Source organism: Corvus hawaiiensis, chromosome 21 (assembly GCF_020740725.1).
Source record: "Corvus hawaiiensis isolate bCorHaw1 chromosome 21, bCorHaw1.pri.cur, whole genome shotgun sequence".
In the NCBI taxonomy this organism is placed as follows: domain Eukaryota; kingdom Metazoa; phylum Chordata; class Aves; order Passeriformes; family Corvidae; genus Corvus; species Corvus hawaiiensis.
The window spans coordinates 7,937,006-7,958,660 of record NC_063233.1 but is presented as its reverse complement, the minus strand read 5'-3'; the positions used below and the strand labels follow the sequence as shown (position 1 = coordinate 7,958,660).

The window sequence follows — 21,655 nt, the reverse complement described above, 5'->3', positions numbered from 1 at the left end:
TTGTGTCTCCCAGTGCACAAATCAATTCACGTCATGCTGCTCAGCTTCTGGACAGCTAATCCTGCCTCTGGCCCAGCAGCTACAATGTGTGGTTTACATCCTCCCAGGGCAACAAGGTATGAGCTCACAGGCTACTGAGCCATCCGTGGCACCACAGGGCACTGCCACGGCTAAGCATTAGTGCCACTGCAAGGCTTTTTCCCCCCAGGAATGGTGAGGACCTGGGCTGCCCACACAGCACAGCCACTGGCTCTCCCTTGGCTTCTTCCCCAGCCTCAGCAGAGTCCCATCCAACCAACGAAAAACTTAAAAAAAAAAAAAAAAAAGAGAGAAGAAAAGAAAGAAAAAAGGAAAAGCAGAAACCAAACAAATAAATAAAGGAGCAAACGCAGCACTTGACTCCAGAGGCCTCTGCCGTGGGAAGAAGCCGTCCCAAAGTGGTGTGTCATCAGCAGCACAAAAACCCAAACAATCGGCCGCTCTGTGCCCCGTGCCAGCTGCAGCCCAGCCGGGACCAGGGCGGGGGGAACAATGGCCATGGGGACAATGGGGATTGTTCAGGCTCCTCCGGAAGGAACAGCCCCACGTAGCCCTGGGGACCTGCAGCTGTCACCAGCTCTGAGCTGCCAGACAAGTGGCAGATTTCGGGTGCCCTCAAGAAGGGCGTGTGCCTGGTGGGACGCTCATAGGATGCTGGAAGTGGCAGCGAATGCTTGTTAAAGGTTTCTCTGCAGAAAAACCCTCTCCCCATGCTGAGCTGGAGTTTATGGGGTGCTGGGGTGTATGGATGGGGGAAGGAGGGCCAGGCTGTGCAGGATGCACCCATGGCTGCTCTATCAGCGCTGTTACCTGCACACACACTCACTGCAAAGACACATGGAGAAGGTTTCTTCTTTTGACCTTAACTCTTCCTAAGGCTGATCACTCCATCCAGGAGCCATTGAAGCCAAGCTACCCATCCCAGCCATGCCACTAGGGAAATAATTTCAGCTTTCCAAATGGATGTGGGCAGTTTATCTATTAAACCTGGATGATGGCATCATTTTTCCACTCTCCCCACTTGCTTTTCATGTTTCATCCACCCCTTGGTGCTCTCCCACCCAGGACAGCATCACCCCTGGTCTGCCAAAGCCCAGGCAGTGGCACAGCAAAGTCAGGGTATCGGCTGGCAAAAGGAACCAGCTCCTAGGGCAGCAGCAACTTCCTTTGGAGCTGGGATCCCTTTTCCCCGAGGGAGCCAGAGGAGTGGCAGGGGTCTGTGTGCATGTACACTATGGGGCACAGGTCCATCTGCCAGCATTGCTGGGCTATGACTACAACTGTTTATCTTGAAAGCCAGAGGGTTACATTCTCCAAAGTTTCCAGGGAGAAAATACAGACCCTTCCTTTCAGCTGTGTGCTGGAGGATGTGTAACCTCGACGAATTCCTCGGTTTTGTTTGGCTTGGGTGCGCTGTGCCAGGTAGCATCACCAGCCAGAGGCTCTCCTGGCTTTGATCTGGGAGCTAGGTGCGCTTCACGACAGGTTAATGGCCATCAAACTCCGCAGCCCAGAGTCTGGACTCTTCCACCTGCTCTGTACATATTAACACGGGCTCACACACAACTCACTCTGTACATGTACCCGCACGAACAGCCGGTCTCACCATGGATGCAAAGCAAAGCTCCTCAGCAGCCTTCCAAGGTAAGCAAACCAAGCCTCTGCAATGGACACAGCTGCCGTGTGGATCCAGGGGACAACCAGCCTGTCCCTGTGCTGCTCCTGCTATGTTCCCAGTCAGGGCTACCAGAGATGAAGGTCTCCTTTCCATCACCATCTGCAACAAAACATCCCCATGCTGCAGCTCTGCGAGGGACGGGCATCCCAGGTGCAAAAAACATCGTAGTGTCACTGTGGGGGAGCTCGCAGTGTCAGAGTGGAGAAAAACACGCTGGGGGCCAGCCAGCCAGCCAGCCAGCTGCCTTGTATTTTGGCTGGCATTTGGCTGTTCCTAACACCTAGCACCACACTCACAATGGAGAGGAATCCCAGGGGCAGAATTATCCCTGTCACACCTCCACTCCAGTCAGAAAACACAGGCAATTTGTTCCTTAGGTTGGTCAACACTGGCTCTCGCCTGAAGCGAGACTACAGAGCTGCTCCCCATTGCCGTGTGCTGCATGGGCCTTCCAAGAGAAATGAATCATCTCCCAGCCAAGCAAACAAAAACAAAATAAAACCCTGTGTTTATAAAGTACAGGGAAAGGCACAGCTGTGGGCCAGAGCCTTGAGAAAACAAGACAGCTTCAAAGCACCTGGAGCTGCACCCGGTGAGCAGCAGGGACAGCACGGACCGGCCAAGCTCCCTGTGGCTGCTGCTGGTCCTGACAGCCTTGGCCTGCGCTGTGTCCTGCCGAGTGTCCAGGGGGACCTGTCCTACAGGCAGTGGAGCCACTCTCTGCTCTGCCAGTGGCAGGAGGGGAGGATCATAGAGCCACAGAATCATGGAATATCCTGAGTGGGAAGGCCCGTGCCCATTCCCTGGGGAGCCTGGGCAGTGCCCAGCACCCTCTGGGAGAAGAACCTTTCCCTGCTCTCAGCCTAAACCTCCCCTGACACAGCTCCAGCCATTGCCTCAGGAATTGTCACTGGTCACCAGAGAGGAGAGATCAGTGCCTGCCTCTCCATCGGCCCTTGTGAGGAAGCTGCAAAATGTGGTATCATTTCCCCTCAGTCTCCTCTTCCCTAGGTTGAACAAATGAAGTGATCTCAGCCACTCCTCATATGGCTTCTGCCCTTCTTCACCATCTTCATGTTCCTGCTTTGGACATTCTCCAATGGCTTTAGATCCTTCTTATACTGTGGCACTCAAAACTGCACAGCAGTCCCAGTCACTCTGCATCAGTGGCTCCAATGAGAGATTTGAAGGTTTTCACCCCCCAGAAGTGCACACACTGTATCCTGGCAGCATGTGAAATGGGCAGCTCACTCTGACACCAGTCTGGGCACTGGCCAGGCACCACCACGTTGGCATTTTGAGGCTTTTGCTGGGTGTTGAGGCAGCTCCAACCACAAATGCAAAGTCTTCATTTGACTGCAACAAATCACGGTCATCTCCTTCATCCCCACAAGCAAACTCCAAGGCCACCAGTCACCCTCAAAGGGCAAAGGGATGGTGAAGGGGCAGCAGCAGTGCTGGGCACTCAGATTTTAACACATGGTGATGTCATGGCCCCTCCTTGCTCTTCGTTTTCAGTGTGGTACGAGCCTCAGTGACACAGAGGCCATAGCCCAGAGCCCTCAGTGTCATCCTCCTCTCTCTCTCCATCAGAAAAAGGGATTTAGATTAAAAATTAAGAACCTCAGGCAACCTGCAATGCTTTGGGGTTTGTCTCACAGGCAGCAATGTCACAGAAGTTTTCTGTGAACTCCAGCAGGACTTTGACCAGGTACTGGCATCATTCCCAATGCACATGAATGTGGCTCAAATGAAGAGACATAACCAAAGAGGGGAAAAAAATAGAGGAGTTTGGAAGGAACAACCAGAATTATTTGAGTGGGTGCAAGTCGGGCAAATAGGTTTAGCTCAAGAAGAAAAAGGTCTCTGGCTGAACCTTCTCCACATCAAATCCTGCACCTTTGTTTGGTTTCAAAACATTTTTGTTTTGAAACTCACCTCCTGTTTGCTTCGATGTTAAAGGGTTAACTAACCTGAAAAACTAAACAAAACTATTTGCTTTGGGCTGACTAAACTGATTCATTCAACCTACACTCTTCCCTCTTCTCTCTCCAGGTTCGTTGTTTTGCTTCAAAAAGGAAAAAGCAATAGCTTTGAGCTGATCTGATTTTTGTATTTTTCCCCCTCTCACCCTCCCACACTTTCTGGTTTGGCTACCAGGCTGAGAAATCCATTACCCACAGGGAGCCCAGGCCAGCCTAACCCACATCTGACAGTAAAAGAAACCAGATTCTCCATGTCTTTTTAGCCCCTGGCTTTCTTCATGGGCTTTCCCACACGCTCCCAGCTCCCACTGGGACCAGTGGCTCTGCTGGGTGTTGAGGAGAGAAGGACTCTGGGCAAAAGGCCGCACTTTTCCCTCCTTTCTATGCACGCAGCTCTTGGGGTCCCTCATCTCAGCCACATCCCAGGAGTGGCCATCAGCGATGTCCTCCCCAGAACCGAAACCCCACGAACGCCCAAGCAGAGGTGAGACCGTGCCAGGAAGAAACACCAGTGAGACAGCCAAGATGGACTTAATATGAATCTTTAATGCACAGAACAAGCTGCCGGGAGCCTTGCGAACGAAGGCTGCGCGCGGAGCCGCCCCGTCCACTCGGAGCGCTGCAAAAGCCCAGCTTGCCTGCAGTGTCCCGGGCACCTGCCTGCCTTCCCCCTCCGGGACCCTCGCTGGCAGCGCGGTGTCACCGGCCACCCACGCCACCTCCTCCTGGCGTCCTCGGCCACCACAGCACCGGGGTCTCTCGCCCCACAGCTCCTGCCTGGTGGCAGCGCAGGCAGGGCAGGCAGGGAGGGGGTCACCCTGCACCCAGCAGCTCCCCTCTGCCTGGCCCTGGCCTCGAGTGGGTATCTCCTCCTCCCAGGGTTTTGGAGCGTGTAGTCCAGGAAATTCAGTAAGAAAAGATTAAAAAGGAGAGGCTTTTATGCTGAGTCAAATTAGGTAATTTCTTTTTTTTTTTTTTCACTCTTGAAAAATTAAAAAAAAAAAAAAAAGGGAAAAGAAATAAAGTCCAACTTGCTCATTTCTTGTTTCTCTGCCATCTGTGTGAGAAAGTCCTGTTTGGCTTCGCTGTCCCCTTCCACCCCCTCTGAACATCGCCCGACCCCAAACCCCACCAGCCACTCAGCACATCACAAGTCCTCTACTCCTCGGAGTCCCTTTGCCTCCCACAGCTCCAGGCCCGCTCCTTCCCTCACCGCCCCTTGGACTCCCCGTAGGTGTTGCGCAGCATGGAGACCATCTTCTCCTCGCAGGTGACTTTGGTGTCCTTTAGGATGCTGTACCAGACCATGCCGGGCGGCCGGACCTCCTCGCTGCGGCAGAACAGGTAGGGCATGGTCTCAGTGCGGCTCTGGATGTAGGCACTGCGCAGCAGCGTCGAGCAGTGGCTGCTGACCTTCTCCAGCCTCCTCAGGATCAGATGAGCCTTCCTGGAGGGGACAGAGGTGGGAACAGAGCAGTGCGGGAAAAGCACAGGGGAGAACAGGAGTCCAAACTTCTGCTTTCTGCCACCAGCTCTGTCTTGTGACAAGAATAGACGAGACCCAGTGCCTAAGACATTGTCTTTCCTATTTCAAGTGGAGAGACACCCTGTTTTTCCCAAAGTTCTGGTTATATCTACCATTTCACCCCACCAGGATCCACTGGAGCAGCTTGTGTGCCCTGGGGACAGTCTGCCCCAGCTAGATTGTCACCACCACCACATGATCCTGGCCAGTTCCCGCACATGTGCTGGCCCCACCTGCCACCCTGGTGAGACCCCCAGAACCTTCCTGCTCCTGACTGATGAGCCCAGCCCTCCCCTTTCTGATTTCCCAAGTCTGCAGGAGGCAAACGGCCCAAAAGGACTGACACTAGAAGAGTGAGGAAAAAAAAGCACAACACATTAAGACAAAACAAAATAAACCCGTAAGAAACCAAGAATCCCCTTGTGGGAGTCTGCAAAGTGCTAAATCAAACAAAGGGAGGGAAGAGGGTTTACTTCAGTGGTCTGAAAGTCTCAAGATCACAGATTATTTCCTCTCCCTCTGGTGCCACAGGAAAGCTCTGGATTCAGGAGTTGGGGATTTCGCAGTTCCTGCAGGAATGTAAATTCCCGATAATGGTATGTCAGGGGCAGAACTGTCAGTCAGCAAGGCATAAACATGGGGATTATTTGATTATGAAAGCTGAGTGGTGTTGCAGCTCAGGCTGTGAGCTCCCAGCCCGGGGGAAGCGTTGTGAGCCTGATGTCCAGGGATGGGATGCCAGGGAAGGGCTGGTCAGGGTCACCTCAGCACCAGCAGAGGGCAGGGGTGGCAGAAGGAAGCGGGAGGGCATCCTGGCATCCCCAGCCAGCTCGGGCCTCTCCCTTGGGAGTGGGAACACTGGATGAAAGGCTGTAGGAAACCACTGCTCCTCCAGGGCTGCACATGGAAAACTGTCCCACTCCTCCCCAGGGTGATGTCCTATGGGTCAGCTTGGAGGGCAAAGGAAGAGCAAAGGAAGAGCAAAGGAAATTGGCCCTTCTTAGACAACACTCCATGGTATCCATTTATGGATTTCATCCACAAAAACAACCCAGACTGGGCAATTTGAGCCCTGTTAGCTACAGTCACATCTATAATAATGATGCCATGGACTGAGCTGTGCCCAGCTCTGACACAACACCTCTACTCGTGTTACTCTCCGTGGCAGCCACTTGACCTTCTACAGCATATGGTGCTCCCACCACTCACCAAGACCTGACACACTGCCACGAACAGGTCCTGTGCTGCTGCATGTGCACCTCTTGGAGTCACCAATCCCATGATGGCGTTAGGTGCTTTTGGTGAAGACTGATTGATTCAAGCTCAGCTCAGCTGCAGACCAAAGTCTGTAGTGATTGTCACTACAGTTGGCAAACTTCAACAAATCACAGTCACTGCAGCTTGAAGGGACCAAAAGTCATCACCTGTGCCACTTCCTGCTGGGATCAACCTGCCTGGATGAATTTCTGACCTGTTCCTAGAGTCAGGAGCTGGTGATCTTTCCAGTGCTCCCCATCCTAACGCTGATAAATTGTTTCTTAACATCTGCACTGATTCTCCCTTTCAGGAAAGGCTGAACAAGCACAGTACCCACATCACCTCAAAGGATGGACTTTTATGTGAGCTGACCATGCTCAGGAGGAGATCAATCAGCCAGAAGGATCTCACGAAGGAAAACTCTCATCTCTCTAAGGCCACAGCTCCACGATGACCCAGATTTGTCATAAAGCAGCTCCAAAATGGGGTACTGGCCCTTCCCCAGCCCTTTAGCTTGTGCTCATGCTGGTGTCCATGGACCTGAACTCTGTGCCAACATGGGGAAGTTGTTTATTCAAAGGCCAAACAAGCAATGATTGGATTTTCCCCCCAAACTGGTTACTATTCCAGCTCACCACAAGGCCTCTCCCAGCCACAGCAAGGGGGAGCAATGAGGAGGGCCCATGACCAGCCCTTGAGGCAAACCCTGGTGGTGGGTAACCAACAACACCACAAGGAATGGATGTCTCAGCTGGCCAGTGGCTGTCTGCTGGCCACGCTCTGCCTTCCTCTATTCTTCTCACCACTTCCCCTATCCTACCCTCCACCACTTTCCTCACCCATCTCTCATTTTTTTCCCACACAACCTGCCTTTGCCTTGGCCTTCTCTACCTTCCCATTTTCATTCCTTGCTCCACCACGCTTCAATGATCTCCTGGATATTGCTAGAACTCACCACATTATCCTTGCTTCCTGATACATACTCAGGTCTCTTATCCAGGCAAATATTCCTATGTGTGAGAAGCAGCTCAAGGATGGCAAGAAATTCAGGGGTCAAACCACCCCAACCTGCTGGTGCCAGCTGTGCCAGAGGCTGTGCTCCTTCTGGAGCTGTCTCCACACACCTGCTGCATCCACAGCTCTCTCGGTGTGGTCAATCCCAGGAAAAACCCTTGTTTAAGGATGGAATGTGGCACATGATGGGTTGGCTCTATGACAATACTGAAAACACACTGAACTGTGGTCACAGAGGAGACAGGGTGATGGGGGAGAGGGAATCAGGCCCCTCGCTTTTGATGTCCAGTGCCAAAGCTCCAGTTTTGATGGGTTTCACCACTTTGAGTCATTTACTTCAGCGGGGTAATGAAGTCATGTGTAAATGTTAGATTTAGCTTTTGGCTGTCAGCTGTTCCCTCTTAAAAAAAAATAAGGAGGAAGAGAGACAAGAGCGGGTGAGGGGAGGGGTGAGAAAGAGAGAGAGGCTTTCTGGTGAAGACTGGGTAATAAATTACAGGAGCAGTTCTTGGGCTGCCAATTTAACACCATAAATCAAGGCCTGGGTATTACCCAAGTGCTCCCTACGGAGGGCTGTCGGGTCAGAACGACCACCTTTTCAAATACTGGAAATGAAATCTTCCTAAATGCTGACCAACCTCATCCCTGCCAGCAATGGCAATTTATTGCCTTATTAAAGGGCAGGAATTGGGAGGGGACAGCAGGGGAGCGAGAGGGGAGTCACTCTCCTGTCTGCCTGTGGCCAGTCCCCAAAGGCAAGAAGTGACCCCCTTCCCCCTCAGCCCATGCCCCAGATGGGGATGCCCCCATGCTGGTGTGGGCCAGTGGTGCTCTCCCTCCCACCACACACCCACCACAGCAGCCAGGGACTGATTCTGGACTGCACTTAGGTGGTGGATTTATGAGGTCACAGTACAGTCACAAATGATGAAGAGGAGGAGTTTAAAAATCCTGACAGCTCTAAGCAGCCACTTCCCTCTGCAGTGCCCCGTGGCATGGTGGGGGACAGGAAAAGGGAGAGGATGGGTGTCTGCTGCCGGGGCACTTTCCAAGGGCTCCTGCATGAACCAGTGTTCCCACTGCACAGGGGACGGGGCACTGAGGTCCCTGCTGCCAGCCCCGGCTCTGCAAGGATATGCCTGAGAGTAGGAGCCTCCTGTTCTGCCCAGTGCCAGGGGTGCTCCTGCTGGGATGCTCGTCCCCCTGCTGCACAGGGGACAGCCAACACTCACCTTGAGGGCTGATGTGGGATAAAAACATATCCAGAGCCAGCCAAACCCTGCCCTGCCTCACCTCGGAGGGAGGTACTAAAAGAGGGTGAAGCAGCATGAAGAGGCCAATAAAATATGATACCTGCCTGCAGGAAGGATGAGATTCCTGAGACTGCAGGGAGAGGGTGGTTGCCTGGCTGCTGTGTTGCTCTATGAGGTGCTTTTGTCATAAATTCAGATTTTCCACTCTACTGAGAACTGACCTGGGTCTTTCAGATCCTCGTGTGCAAGGACAGTGAGTCCAGGACTTGATGGCCTCTTATCACAGCCTCCCATCAGAACATTGCATTCCCCCTTGTACCAGAAGTCAGCTGCTCTGGAGATGCACTTCATGTCCCTTGGCCAGCCTGGCTGCCTGCCTGGGTGACTGGCTGGAGCAGGGGACAGGTTGTCAGCCCTGGGCTGATGCCACATAGTGACCCCAGTGTTGCTGGTAGCCACAAGTAGGGGCTCGGGAAAAAAAAAATTAACTTAATTATTTGTTCTGCCTCCTCCTAAAAGCCATACCCTGCTTGCAGTGGTCATAAGAATCGGCCTGCAAACACAGTAAGAGAAAATAATAGTGAAATCTCCCCATGGCTGTGTTAGGAAGCACACTGGCTGCACGGATCCAGAGGTCTGGATGCACAGTAGCATTAAAATTCACTGATTTAGACAGATTCTTCTGTCTTGTTGGAACAAATTAACTGTGTGAGATTCACTCGGTGCCTGTGAGAGGAATGGGGGGAGCAGGAAAGGGGCTGTTGTTGCTAGAGGAGATGAGCAGGATGAGGCAAGCCAGGTGCTGAGATGACCATGGAAAGTCCTGGTTTAGGGCCACCTATGAGCTAAGTTTTTAATGTCTCCTTAATGTAAACGGTCTGGCTGGGACATCTGGCTGTCAGTGTGTCTTCTTGCCAGCAGCTGTTTGCAGTAACCTGTGGCTTTCATGGAAACTGGGCTCACGAGGAACCTCAGTGTGATGTATTTATTACACAGAGGCAATCGACTCCCCTCTTGTCACTCCGTTTTACGAGTGAACATTTACTGTGAAGCCGAGGCTCATCTGATAAACATTTCAAGGTACAAAAATGAACGTCCCCCTGGGAAGGAGAACAGTCTGTCAATTAAAATCCTATTACGAGATGGCCTCCCTTCACAAAAAAGAATCCTCGTTGCTTCCTGCTATGTCAATGCCTCTGCTTCTGTCCAAGCTCCCTGAGAAGCCAGGCTGGATGGCAGAGCTTCTCTCTTGTCACGAGCCTGGCACTGGCTGCCTTGGCTTTTATAGATTCATCCCCTTGGCTGCAAGTCACATATTTCTCAAGTACAGACCAGGAGCAGAGGAGTGATGTGAGGAGCTCCCCTGGCTCGGTGAGGACAACAGCCAGCAGCCAAATCGACCGTGGGCTCCAGATGTAGCTGGGTCCTGAGTCTGGCAGTTTAAATGTCACCCTGCTGTCCCATGGCTTGATGCAGGTATTGGGTTGGACAGCAACCTTCAGTGGTTGGATCTCAAGTAACAGGGGAAATAAGGATGTGTAAGAAGCAGCTGATGGTTCCCAGGGATTCAGAGGTAAAGGAACAATTGCAAAGCACAAACAAGCCTGCAGTGTCATCAAAGGAGAGGGAAGGCAGTGGGAAGGATGAGAATGGCTCTGTGTGAGAGGCCAATGAACTACCAAGGTCATCTCTGGAGGAGGATGATCCCCAGGCCAGCTTGGATCTATGTCCAGGAGGGGTGTGAACAGTTGTGAGCTGCCATCCTGGTACTATGGAGAGATCCTCAGTGGCATCCAACCAGCAGATAGGAGAAGGAAAAACTTTTCCAGGCCTGTATTACATCCTTTGCCCCCCACTTCCCAGTGTTTCCAAGCTCCCACTCATTCAAAGCATCACCCACTTGTTTGTATCACTGGATGACACAAACATTCATGCAAAGATCCCCCCAGCTGCCAGGTGTCCCACCAGTATTCATCCAAGGACCGAGCAGGACCTGGTGGTCCAAGGGGATGCAGGACAGCTTGGTGAACACCAAACGGGGACTTCTCTTAGCTACAAGGAGAAGGCAACGGGGTCACATCCACAGTGCTGAGCAGAGGCATGCTCTGGGCATGGGGCAGGGCAGGACACAGGGAAGGGACAGGTACCTGGGCCCCAGCTCGTCCTCACTGCGCCAGACAAAGTCCCCAAACTTCTCGTAGTGGGAGTTGTAGTGGTGCTGGACTCGGAAGAGCATGGAAGCAGAGACCTCCATCAGGGTGTTGTAGGCTGTCTGCTGCTCCTTCCCACTCGTGTAGCCGTTGTAGAGGTTGTAGATTTTGTCAGCTATCTCTGGAAAGGATCAGGGCACGGGATTAATGACCAGCTGAAGGTGCTAACATGGGAAGAGGAGGAGAAGAGCCCTTGGCAGGGCCAGCAGCAGGGGCAGGCAGCTGGAATGGCTGCCAGTCCCTTGGGGCTGCCTGCAGCAGGGCTCAGTGACTGGAGAGCATTGAGCAATTCCTCAGGCTGATCCTGCAGTGGGTGCCCTGCACGAGCAGAGCTGCCCCTAACACTCCAGCAATACTCCGTGAAGGAGCAGGAGGAGGAGAGGCAGGCACAGCCTACTCCTCCCAGGAAGGGCAGGCAAGCTGCTCCCAAATTCACCAAACCAAAAGCCATTCACAGCTATGGTGCTAAAGAAGAAATCAACGCTATTGATCCCAGGGTGGTCCTTCAGCCAGAAATGAAGCACCTCATCATTGTGGGCATTGGCTGGAGCAGCTCAGATGTGTTAAACAAGAGCATTAACTCTATGCTGGAGAAAAAACATCTCAATTTGGAGAAGAGAAATGCACAAAACTGCATCTCCTTCCTTCTCCTTAGTCTCCTGTTTGCTGCTTTTTCATGGGAATGCTTTTCTTATTGAATGTGCAGCTAAGCACTAACCAAAACTTTCTTCTGTGTGATATTCCCAAGGGAAAGCAAGCAAGAAAGAGAACAGGTAACATGGTGGTCACTTAGAGGAATCCTTTTAAATCTGAAAGCAGCCAGGTGCTCTGGGTTGGGGGTAAGGACAAGTGGGACCAGCTTCAAAACTGAACAATGCAAATGTGCAAAAGTAGCTGGGCTTTTATCAACATTTCTGTTTCCAAACTGAGCCAGCTGCCCCCAGCATCCCTTCAAGCACCCAGAGCCAATGGTGCCCTGCATGGCCCGGCCAGGGCTGCCTCTCTCAGGTTTGTGAGAAGGGACTGCTCTTTTTCCAGGGGACTTGTGTCAGACACAGCACCAGCTCCCACAGCTGTGCTTGGCAAGGATGCCAGTGTGGCATCACGGAGTCATCAGCTGCCCAGCCAAGGAGACTTTGCCCCTGGACACTCCTGCAATTTGTCACCCCTCCCCAGATGAACGTCCCTGTGCCCACGGGTGGATTTAAAGGAGCCTTCCCACTGGGAGAGAAGGGCCTGGGAGAGAAGGGCCTGGGAGAGAAGGGCCTGGGCAGCTTTTTGGGAGCAGTGTGAAGAAAGGAAAATCAAAATCAGAAGGAAATGTCTCCTGGTGTGGAACAGGAGGTGCCTGAGCACTGACCTTCTGCCTTGCTGTCGTCTACCAGCGGGCAGGCTGTCCTCAGGGTGACTGTGCTCAGCTCTGAGTGTCTGCCCCGTGTATCCACCGCGTACAGGGTAAATCTGGAAGGCAGGAAGCAAAAGGAAAACAATGCCTTGATCCCTCAGTCCCACACCACCAGGTTGTTATGGGAACCGGCCTTCAGAAGAGAAAGGAAAAATGTGGTCCAGGCACTATCAGTCAGTTTTGGCATCTCAAGGAGATGTGAAATGTCTTGGAACACAGGAGAACCCAGGGACAGCAGGCAGGGCTGAGAGGACAGGTCACTTCAGCCCTTTCTGGCATCTGCAGGCCTCTGTTTCCTCTCTCCCCATCCCAGGGACCCCTGTGGGGCTGCACCCTGAATCCTCCCGACTGCAGAGGGATGCAAACACCTCAGGGCTGCTTTGCCATGCACTGATGTGAGCATTATAACACGGTGGTGTCTGTGAGCTGGGCTCCCTCTGGCCTTTCTGGGAGCAGGGCAGTAATTCTTGCCGTAAGTGGGCTCTGCTGACAAGTGACAGCTCGTACTCATCCTGTGGATGGCCCTTGAGTTGTTTGCTCCCTCATTTCCTCACAAGGGTGGGGTTGGTAAAAGGGTGGGAATGATAATTTCACACTTGAAGCTAATGGAGAGCATCTGACAGTAAAATATGGCTTTTGTGCCGGATGGAGCATTGAGTAAACAAGCTGTGGCTGCATGGAACGTCCTGGGATGCTGAGCTCAGAGTCCTGCTCAGAGCATCAAAGCTCCAAAATGAGAATGCTTCTTCGCAGCAGGGGTGACAATCTTCTGTCCGCTCTCCCAAAGGGCATCAGTTCATATTTATTCACTCTGAGCTGGGCATGGCAACTCAAGCTGGCTTTGACAAAGTGCAGGGGCTGGTTTGAGCCTCTCAGAGGTCTGAGATGCCTGGTGGTGGGGTACCCAGCCTGAGAAATAACACACCACCCCTCCTTAGCCTAAGGTAAAAGTGAGCAGTTCTTGCAAGTGAGTGCAAGGAGTACCATAAAAGCAGCTGAAGCTTAAATGGGATTGAGACCCTGACGTATGTTTATTTAAGGAATGGTCCTAAGTCCTTAGCATCCTTGGGGGGTGACAGAAGCAATGCCTCCCTTTTCCTTACCCCACACACGAGCACTGCGAGCCCCCTCTCTCCTCCCTGCAGGCCCTGCACATCCCACATGTGGCTGATAAGAGCTGACATTTGCACAGTAGCAATTCCCAGCGCAGGACATATTCCCTCCAAGCAATTAGCATTATGTCCCTAACAATACTTGCTGTGTGCAAGGATGCCAGCAGACTGCCAAGGAACACACTTGTGCGCAGGGAGCACTCCCGTTTTCACCAAGCTAGGGCACGCAGGGGACGCACACGCTCGGCTCGCCCAAGGAGATGCTATTTAATCCTTCTGGCATGACATTCCTTAGTTTCCCAGGAGCGCTGCTCGGAGTGGGAGCATCTCAGGAAGGACATCCACACTGTGTCACCACACAAGTACCACACACAGGCTGTTCTCACTGAGGGACAGACAGAGCAATAGGGCAACAGCGAATTCCATGCAGGAGTCTGACTGCAGGGCTTTGCATCCCATCCTGAAGGTGCCACCATTCCTTTCCCTCTCTTCAGCAGATGGGACATTCAGGGGGAGTGAGGAGTCTCTTGCTGGGAGCAGGGAAGGTTTGTGTCTCAGCAACACCAACAGGGCACCCAGTGTTGGGCAGGGGGACTCCAGCCCCAGGAGATGAGGAGCTGCAGCGGGAGAACAGGGCAGAGAGCCCAGGGGTCCTGCTGCCCACCCAGGGCAGGGCTCTTCTTGCTCATCAGCAGAAGCACAACAAGCAGTAAGAGGGCTCAACATCAGGGTACTGCTGGGAGCTGCTCCCTATCCCCATCCTGGGGTCACCTGCTGAGCCACAGTGGCTGTGCTGCTGTGTTTGCTTTTGTAAAAGGGTGAGCAGAGCTAATGTGTAACCTCTGCTCTGCCTGCAGCAGCTCAGGCTGCCTCCATTAGCTCTGAGGCAATCAGTGCCAGAGCACTTTCCCTGAAAAACAGAAGACTTATCAAAACACAATTGTAATATTCAGCAATTAGTGCCCATTTCACCTATTCCATAGCCAGTGGGGTCAGGAGGATTGGTTGGGTGTTGAAGCACATCCACCCCTTTGGGTGATGCTGAAGACCTGCATGAGCCTTTTGACTGCACTTCTCCCCTCTGCCCAGCTCACACAGGAACAAAGTCACTCAGCTGCCAAGAGCAAGAGCATCTCTCCTGGTCAGGCCTGGGTTAAAAAAAAAAAGTCAAAAAACAAGCCCTCATTTCATCATTTTTTGGATGATGTAAGGAAAAAACAACCAACAATGTAAATGGAAAAACATCAGAATCAAAGTGATTTTGATCTTGTCAAAAATTATTTTTTTGAGAAGAAACCCAATTGCTTTACCTCACCTGGAGCCAGTCCTCTTTCAAGAACCTTAGAGGAAACTCTTTCATCTCCATTCCTTGTGAATGAGATGTTTTGGACTCAGCACCAATCAGCCCAGCTGTGGTGGAGGCTGGCAGCCCAGCAGCACACAGCCTCTGCACCTCTCCAGCTCCTTCCAGCCAGTGACCTCAGAGGGTTTTAACATTAATTACAGTCCAGAAGATCACCCCGAAGCACAGCAGTATTAATAGCTCTGTTTTATCGACGGTAAACAGAGACATATGGGATGAAGCATCGTGCCCCGGCGAGGCTCAGCGACATGAACAGTTTGGAAACTCGGGAGATGATGGCTTCCAATCTTGTTCTCAAACCACTTGACCACCCAGCCTCTGCAGCAAAACACTTTTATGGCCAGTTAATGGCACTGTGCAGAGTGCTGGGGTTTAGTTTTTTTCTCTTATTCCCGGAAACAGACAATTAAGAGAAGGGAGTGCAAAGACCTGTGTCTCTGTGTCTCTCTGCAAACCCAGCATTCCCATCTTGCTGGAAACCTTCAGCAGATGCAGGCAAGGAGCAGCCTGGGACCCAACAGGACATCACAGGGGTGGCCAGTGGGAGGAGAGACCACCACTGCCTGGGAGAGATGGGGATGTGGCTTCAAGCTGAAGGCGGGTAGGTTTGGATTAGGTATTAGGAAGAAATTCATTACAATAAGGGTGATGAGGTTACCAAAAGAAATTGTGGACTCCACATGCCTGGAAGTGTTCAAGACTGGGTTGGATGGGGCTTGGAGCAACCTGGGACAGTGGAGGGTGTCCCTGCCCATGGTAGAGGGGTGGAATGAGATGAGCTTTAAGGTCCCTTCTAGCCCAAACCATTCCATGATTCTGCATCTGCATGACAAACCAGGGCAAAGCCAAAGCGATGGCTCTGAGGGAGGGAGCTAAGCCGAGGACATGGCAGGATTTTGCACCACTCCAGGGAGATCCTCCTGCCCCAATTAAATCTATTACAGCATCGTGGGCCAAGGACCAAGCCAGGCATCATCCCCACTGATGAGGATGGAGCTGCACTTGAATAAGCCAACCCCGATAATTTGTAAATAAATGTGGCCAAAGAGTGGTTCTGAGTGCTTTGCCCGTCTCAGACCTAGAGCCATTGCACGAAACCACGTCAGACAACCTGGAATGCCATATGGTAGCTACGATCTGGCAGAGGCTCCTTTATAATGTGGAGGTGTTCTGTTTACTGATAAACTTTCCTCATGACATTTCCTCATCTTCTCCCTGTGTTTTCCAAAGGAGCTCCGGGCTCCCTGCTACTCAGCTCACAGCTGATCCTCTTTTCCAACCATCCCTTCAGTAAGATTCTACACAAAGACCTGTATTTCTAGAAATACTAGAATATATTTTACCTGAAGAGGTTCCAAAGAGGTCCAAACACAAATGCTCTTGGCAGGGATCCAGCCCTCCACGCCTGGAAATGCTGCCACCTCTGCAGCAAATCACAGCACACTAAGTCCTGTAAAGTAATGCCGCTTAAATGTTTACTGCTGAATTCAAACCTATTGGGACCTGAAGGAACATTCAGGGAGAGACAGAAACCAATCAACATTTGGCCTCATGAAATGTCAATACCTTCCCTGTAGATTCCCCGCCCAGTGTTGGCTGAAGGCTGGGTTTTATCACTAGGCTCAAGATGCTTCTTGGGGAAGGAAGAGAAAGCAAAAGTTAAAGCTTTGGTTACTGTTGGGATTGTCCATTGTGTTTCAAGGGATTTGAAAACCAGAAAAGTATGTTTCTATCCTTTCTCAATGCAGAGAAAATAACCCAAAATACAAATTTATAAAGGCACAAAACTCTTTAAGACTGAGAATGAAAGCTCAAAACATGTTACTTATTCATAGGCAGCATGTTTTTTTAACTCCCTCTCATGATGCTCATGATGTTTGAGTGCTTTACTCATGATCCTTATTTGCGGGAAGCAAGATAAGGACTTCTGAGTCTGACCTTCCTTAGCTTGGCTGTTGATTTCTTTATATCCTACAGAGATACCACAGGCATTTCTGGTCTGCCTTGTCTGCTCTTCCTGAGGCCTCTGGGCTGGTGCAGCTGCTCGGTGAGATGCTGTACCACAAACGGGCTGCCTGGGCTGCAGAGAAAGGCTCTGATAAGGAGCTCAATTAGCACTCCCATGGATGCCAAACCCCCACGCTAATTTAGTGTGTGCCTACTGGGAGCTAGCTGCTGTGTGGCCAACCCAGGCTCTGAGAGGAGCCCCCTGGCCTGTGTGAATGAAGGACAGGGCAGAGATGCTGCTCCAGAGCCCAGTGTCACGCAAAAACACGGCCTCAAGCTTTCCGAAGTGGTGCAACCACAGCACGCTCCTGCCAGTAGGGCTTGGCTTGAGCTTGGCTGATCTGCCTGGCCTTGGTGCCGTGTTCCTGCAGCCTCTTGCTGTTAACTCCAGCAGCTCAGCGAGGGCAACCCTGGCTGGCGTCCCACACACAGCGCGATGGATTCTCCCTCCCCGGCAGCGTGGCTACCACCACCCGTCATGCCGAGCCTGCAAACATAAATCCTGACTTGGCTGAGGTGTTACACGCACGTCCTGCTGTCACTCCCCGCTTGGTCACAGCTTGTCCGTGCCTCCTGCACAGCCCAGGCTCGCGGGGCTCGCACGCAGCCGGCCCCATGCCGCCGAGGCTGCTCCAGCGTGCTGACACGCACACATCACACCCTGCCTTGCCAGCCCTCCTCGCTTCCCGTTCCAGCTGAAAAACAATGCTGAGGCCTCCCTTTAAAAGCCCTCAGTGGAGCAGCTCTTGGCATTCCACACTTCCCTGCTGCCCAGTGATCTCAGCACGGAGACTGGGCACGAGGGATGGGGCCGGGCTCGGGCTGTGCCGGGACTCGGGCACGTGCAGAGCGGAGCTGCCAGGAACAGTGCCCCAAACACACATGGGTGTGAGCACACCCATCAGATCCAGCACCGTGCACGGCCTCGTGCTCATGGGACCCAAACAAACTGTTCTCTCCCATTCTTTCAGTCTCAGAGTGTCCTTGGCTCCCAGACATCAAGGTGAGGGGCTCGCTGGAGGGAGACAGGGAGGCTTGAGGGGGGAGTGTGTTTCTTTGTCCTGATACCCACAGGTGAGCAGCATCAGACCTTCATCCCAGCATCTCCTGGAGCTAAAAGCATCCATAAATTACACACACAGTTTCCCTAAAAGACTCTTCTTGAGCAGTGTGGGAGCCCAGGGGTGCTGCAGGGTGGAGCAGAGCTATGGGTGTTTCACCCCCGGCCACGTGCCACGGGCTGTGCGTGGTCCAGGAGCCATCCAGCCACTCCTGTTCCCCGACCATGGGCTTGCACCTCCCCTGCAGAGCCCCCCAGCCACGTCCATTGAGGAACATGGAGCAGGAGTGGGGCTTGCCTGCCAGCAGCTGCCTGGGCAGGCATGGAAAGGGGTGTGTGTGTTTAGTGCAAGGATTCCCAATTCAGAAACCATTACAATTTAAAAATAAATCAGATCAAATAAAAAGCAGCCAGTCCACACAAGCCACAGGAATGCAGCTGAGCTTATTGACGACTCTGTGATTCGCGGTAATTAAGAGAGGTAAATGAGAGCAACCCCTCAGTCTCTGCAGCAAATGCTGAGCAGACAATTAGCAGGGGGTGGTTTTGGGAAGGAGAGGATTTCTTGGTCTATTTGTTGGGCCCTGGCTTTGGGCTCACTCATGCCATGCCCATGTCCATGGTGCCAGGGGAGGGCTGGTGTCCTGGCAGGGGACTGACCACACTGCATCCCTGCCAAGGGCCCTGCTGGAGCCTTGAGATTTGGGCAAAGCTTTGACCTTGGGCAGTGGTCACCCTTGTGCCATCTCCCTGGGGCTGGCACGGCCACAAGTGTCTTCTGTTCTTCATTGTCTTTGGTTCTGGCTCTGCTTTCCCACAGTAAGGAAACAGTGGACAGGGCGATCTTGAAAAAATACCCCATCTTTTAGAATGCTCTCCTCACTGTTCTACCATCCAAGAAAAGCACCTTTTATAACTGAGCTTTTTTTAACCATCTGTGACAACTGACCTGCTCCCATCAGTGTGATGGAGGAACAGGTTAGCAGGAACTGGTGCCACACTGGAGTATTGAAGCCTTGCCATTACACCAATACATGGGGCTGTCAGTAAACTGTTCTCACAATTCACACTTCTTTTTTTTCCCAGGACAGCAAATGCTGTGAGACTAATCGTTATCCTTCAACAGATGCCTCCCAACAAAACCAGACCACAGTTGTCAGATGTACCTGCCAGGACATGCTTCAGGTGTCTGATGCCTTTTGGAAGTGGATAAAACAGTGCCCATCAAATACTGGAGGAAGGAGGCAGGAAGAAGGCACAGGCTGCTCTGCACTACAAGAAGCTTGAGGAGAGGCAGAGGAGGCTCGATTTCTGAGACACTGAGGGCAGGTGGAGCTGTCGTGGGGCTGGAGACAGGCTTGCACAGCCATGGGTCCATCTTTGCTTTGTGTCAACCCTGGGGAAGTCACCCAGGGTTATTCACGCTGCAAGGTTACCTGAATTGCAGCTGATGCCATGGCCATGCTCAAAAACAGTGACTGGAGAACATGGTGCTTCTCACAGGGAGGAGGGCAGGGCCACTCATTGCTGCTGAATTACAGGGGTGCAGTGTGGGACAGCGTCACTTTGGTGTCACAGCGTCCCACACTGTGCTGCCCCCAAGTCTCCTGGGCTTGCCCTCTGAGCTGTGAGGCCACAGAGAGCCAAAACCTGGAGTGGGCAGGTTTGAGTGCTGGTCCCCTCAACCCCTCAGCAGCATCTGCCCTGCACCTGAGCCAAGCTATGATGCAGATTCGCTCAGCTCTCCCTCCTTTGAGAACTTCATCAACCTCTTTTGTTTCAGATCCCCGTTGAACAAGATCCAAACAAAGGATGAAGGGGAAAGAAAGAAAGAAATTAATTAAAAATCCTAAGCACTTCTTGCTACTGCCTGGATCTTTTGTCTCCCTGACAAAGAAATGCCCAGCAGGACACTCACCTTCCCAGCCTCAACTGCAGCATCTCAATTTCCCAAGATTTCCTTCGAAACCCTGTCAATAACCCACCAGAGTAGTGATTCCCATTACTGCCATGGCTGTGAAAGAAGGCCTTGATACACAGGTCACCTTCTGTTCCCCAAGAACCCTGCTCCTGAATGATACCTGTGTTGGACGGCCAAGATTCCACTGGAGCCCCTCTGCCAGCCGGACACTGTGTGAGCAGCAGTGCCAAGACTGCCTTAGGTGAAAATGTGTTTCACTGGAAATGAGGGGAAAATGCCAGCCAGGCCATGGCTTCGTCCAGAAGGTGCAGGAAGGTCACTGCCACCCTCCTGGCTGCTGCATCCCCAGAGTGTCTTCATCACCACCCAGGGCTGAGAGCTCCAGCAGTGCCACTGTCCCCCCTCGCCTTTTTCTCTGCCTTGATTCCCTCCTTTGTCCCCATTGATCCTTGCCAGCTGTTTCAAGAAGCAGATAATGACTCCCTCATCCTTCCCTCTCGGAGTACATCCTTTCAGGAGCAGCTTTACCCCACTGAGCAAGGAAGAGCAGAGCAATCTTCTCTGGAGAGAACCTTGGAGCTTCTGACGGAGATGGGATGTGAATGAGAGAGCAGCTCCTTGGCATAGCAGCAGGACAACACACCCAAAACATCCACCCTGACACAAGATAACATTAACACAGCTGATGTTGCAACACTGGGGCTTTAGCTCCTAGGCACTCTCCAAGGAGCAAGGAGGATTCAATTAGCTCGGAGATGCCCCAGCAGAACTCTACGGTGCCCCACAGAGATGGTTCCCAGCTGTGAAGGCAGAACGATGGCAGAAAAAGCAGGATCACCATGGAATTACCAGCTTTGGAGAGGATGGATAGAGGGTGTTTGAGGTCCGTATTTCTTGGCAGTCATTATGTCCTTGCTTTCGTCCTGCTGGCTGTGAGGATGAAGACTTGCAGATGTGCTTCTAAAGGCAACGCAGTAAGAACTGGCCCAGCTATTCACAGTCTTCCCTGTCTGCCTCAGGGCTTGAGGCAAGGTGTTCCCCCAGCGCCTGGAAAGGCCACGGAAGGTCCCATGTTACCCAGAATGTGAATTGTAGCATCCTTTGGTGGAGTGAAGAACCAGGAGGAGGTGATAATAAGCCACTGCAGGCTGGGGCTTTTGTCTCCAGTGAAGCAACAGCAGCTCATTACAGTCTGTGAAGTGCCAGAGTCCCTGCTCTGCTGGGATGCCCAACAAAGCCCTTGGACAGAGGTCAGAGGAGTTGCCTCTGACTCCCTGTGCTGCTGGAACAACTCCCACTGTGCCACAGCTCGGGTTGATGCCCGAGGCTGCCAACTGAGGGGGCTGGTCCTGCTCGGGCTGCAGAGCATCAGCAAGAGCTGGTGATGGATCAAGCTGTCGTGGGAGCAGCAAAGGAGGGCTTTCCTCAGGTTCTGCATCCCACATGTCCCTGAGGCCCGGCCACAGCCTTTGCAAGGGCACTGTGATGCCCATCAATCCCTCCAGCTCCCCAGGGCAGGGTATCCCCTGGCAGCACCTGCATCCCCTCTCCCCCCTGTGCAACACCTGCTGCTGTCCCCAACACTGTTCCCTCAGCCACAGACACCCCACAGCCCCCGGGCCCAGCTCTGCTGAGGTTGGGACTTTGAGGTTAAGTTTTACTTTTAGGGGAGGTTTGCTTGTCTTTGCGCTGATCTGTGGGTGGGTGGACTTCAGCCTCATCTCACGGCGTTAGTCCTGTGTGCCAGGTGGGTTATCCCACGAGGGACACACCCCTTCAGGACCTTCCTTGGGCCACTCGTGGGACAGCTGCCACCCTCCCCCATG

The 21,655-nt window shown here is 52.5% G+C and overlaps 1 protein-coding gene across 2 annotated transcripts in view; it reads right to left on the bottom strand.

Annotated features, from left to right (window-relative positions):
* Positions 1-4,228: 4,228 nt before the first annotated feature.
* ASTN2 (astrotactin 2) overlaps positions 4,229-21,655 on the bottom strand; it is a 319,207-nt gene continuing 301,780 nt past the window's right edge. For both annotated transcript variants that reach the window (XM_048325211.1, XM_048325212.1), the window contains exons 21-23: positions 12,322-12,422; positions 10,899-11,082; positions 4,229-5,149 (exon numbers count right to left, since the gene is read on the bottom strand). In XM_048325211.1, coding sequence (XP_048181168.1) covers positions 4,912-5,149; positions 10,899-11,082; positions 12,322-12,422 — 523 coding nt within the window. In that variant the 3' untranslated portion in view covers positions 4,229-4,911. The remainder of the gene's footprint in view (positions 5,150-10,898; positions 11,083-12,321; positions 12,423-21,655) is intronic.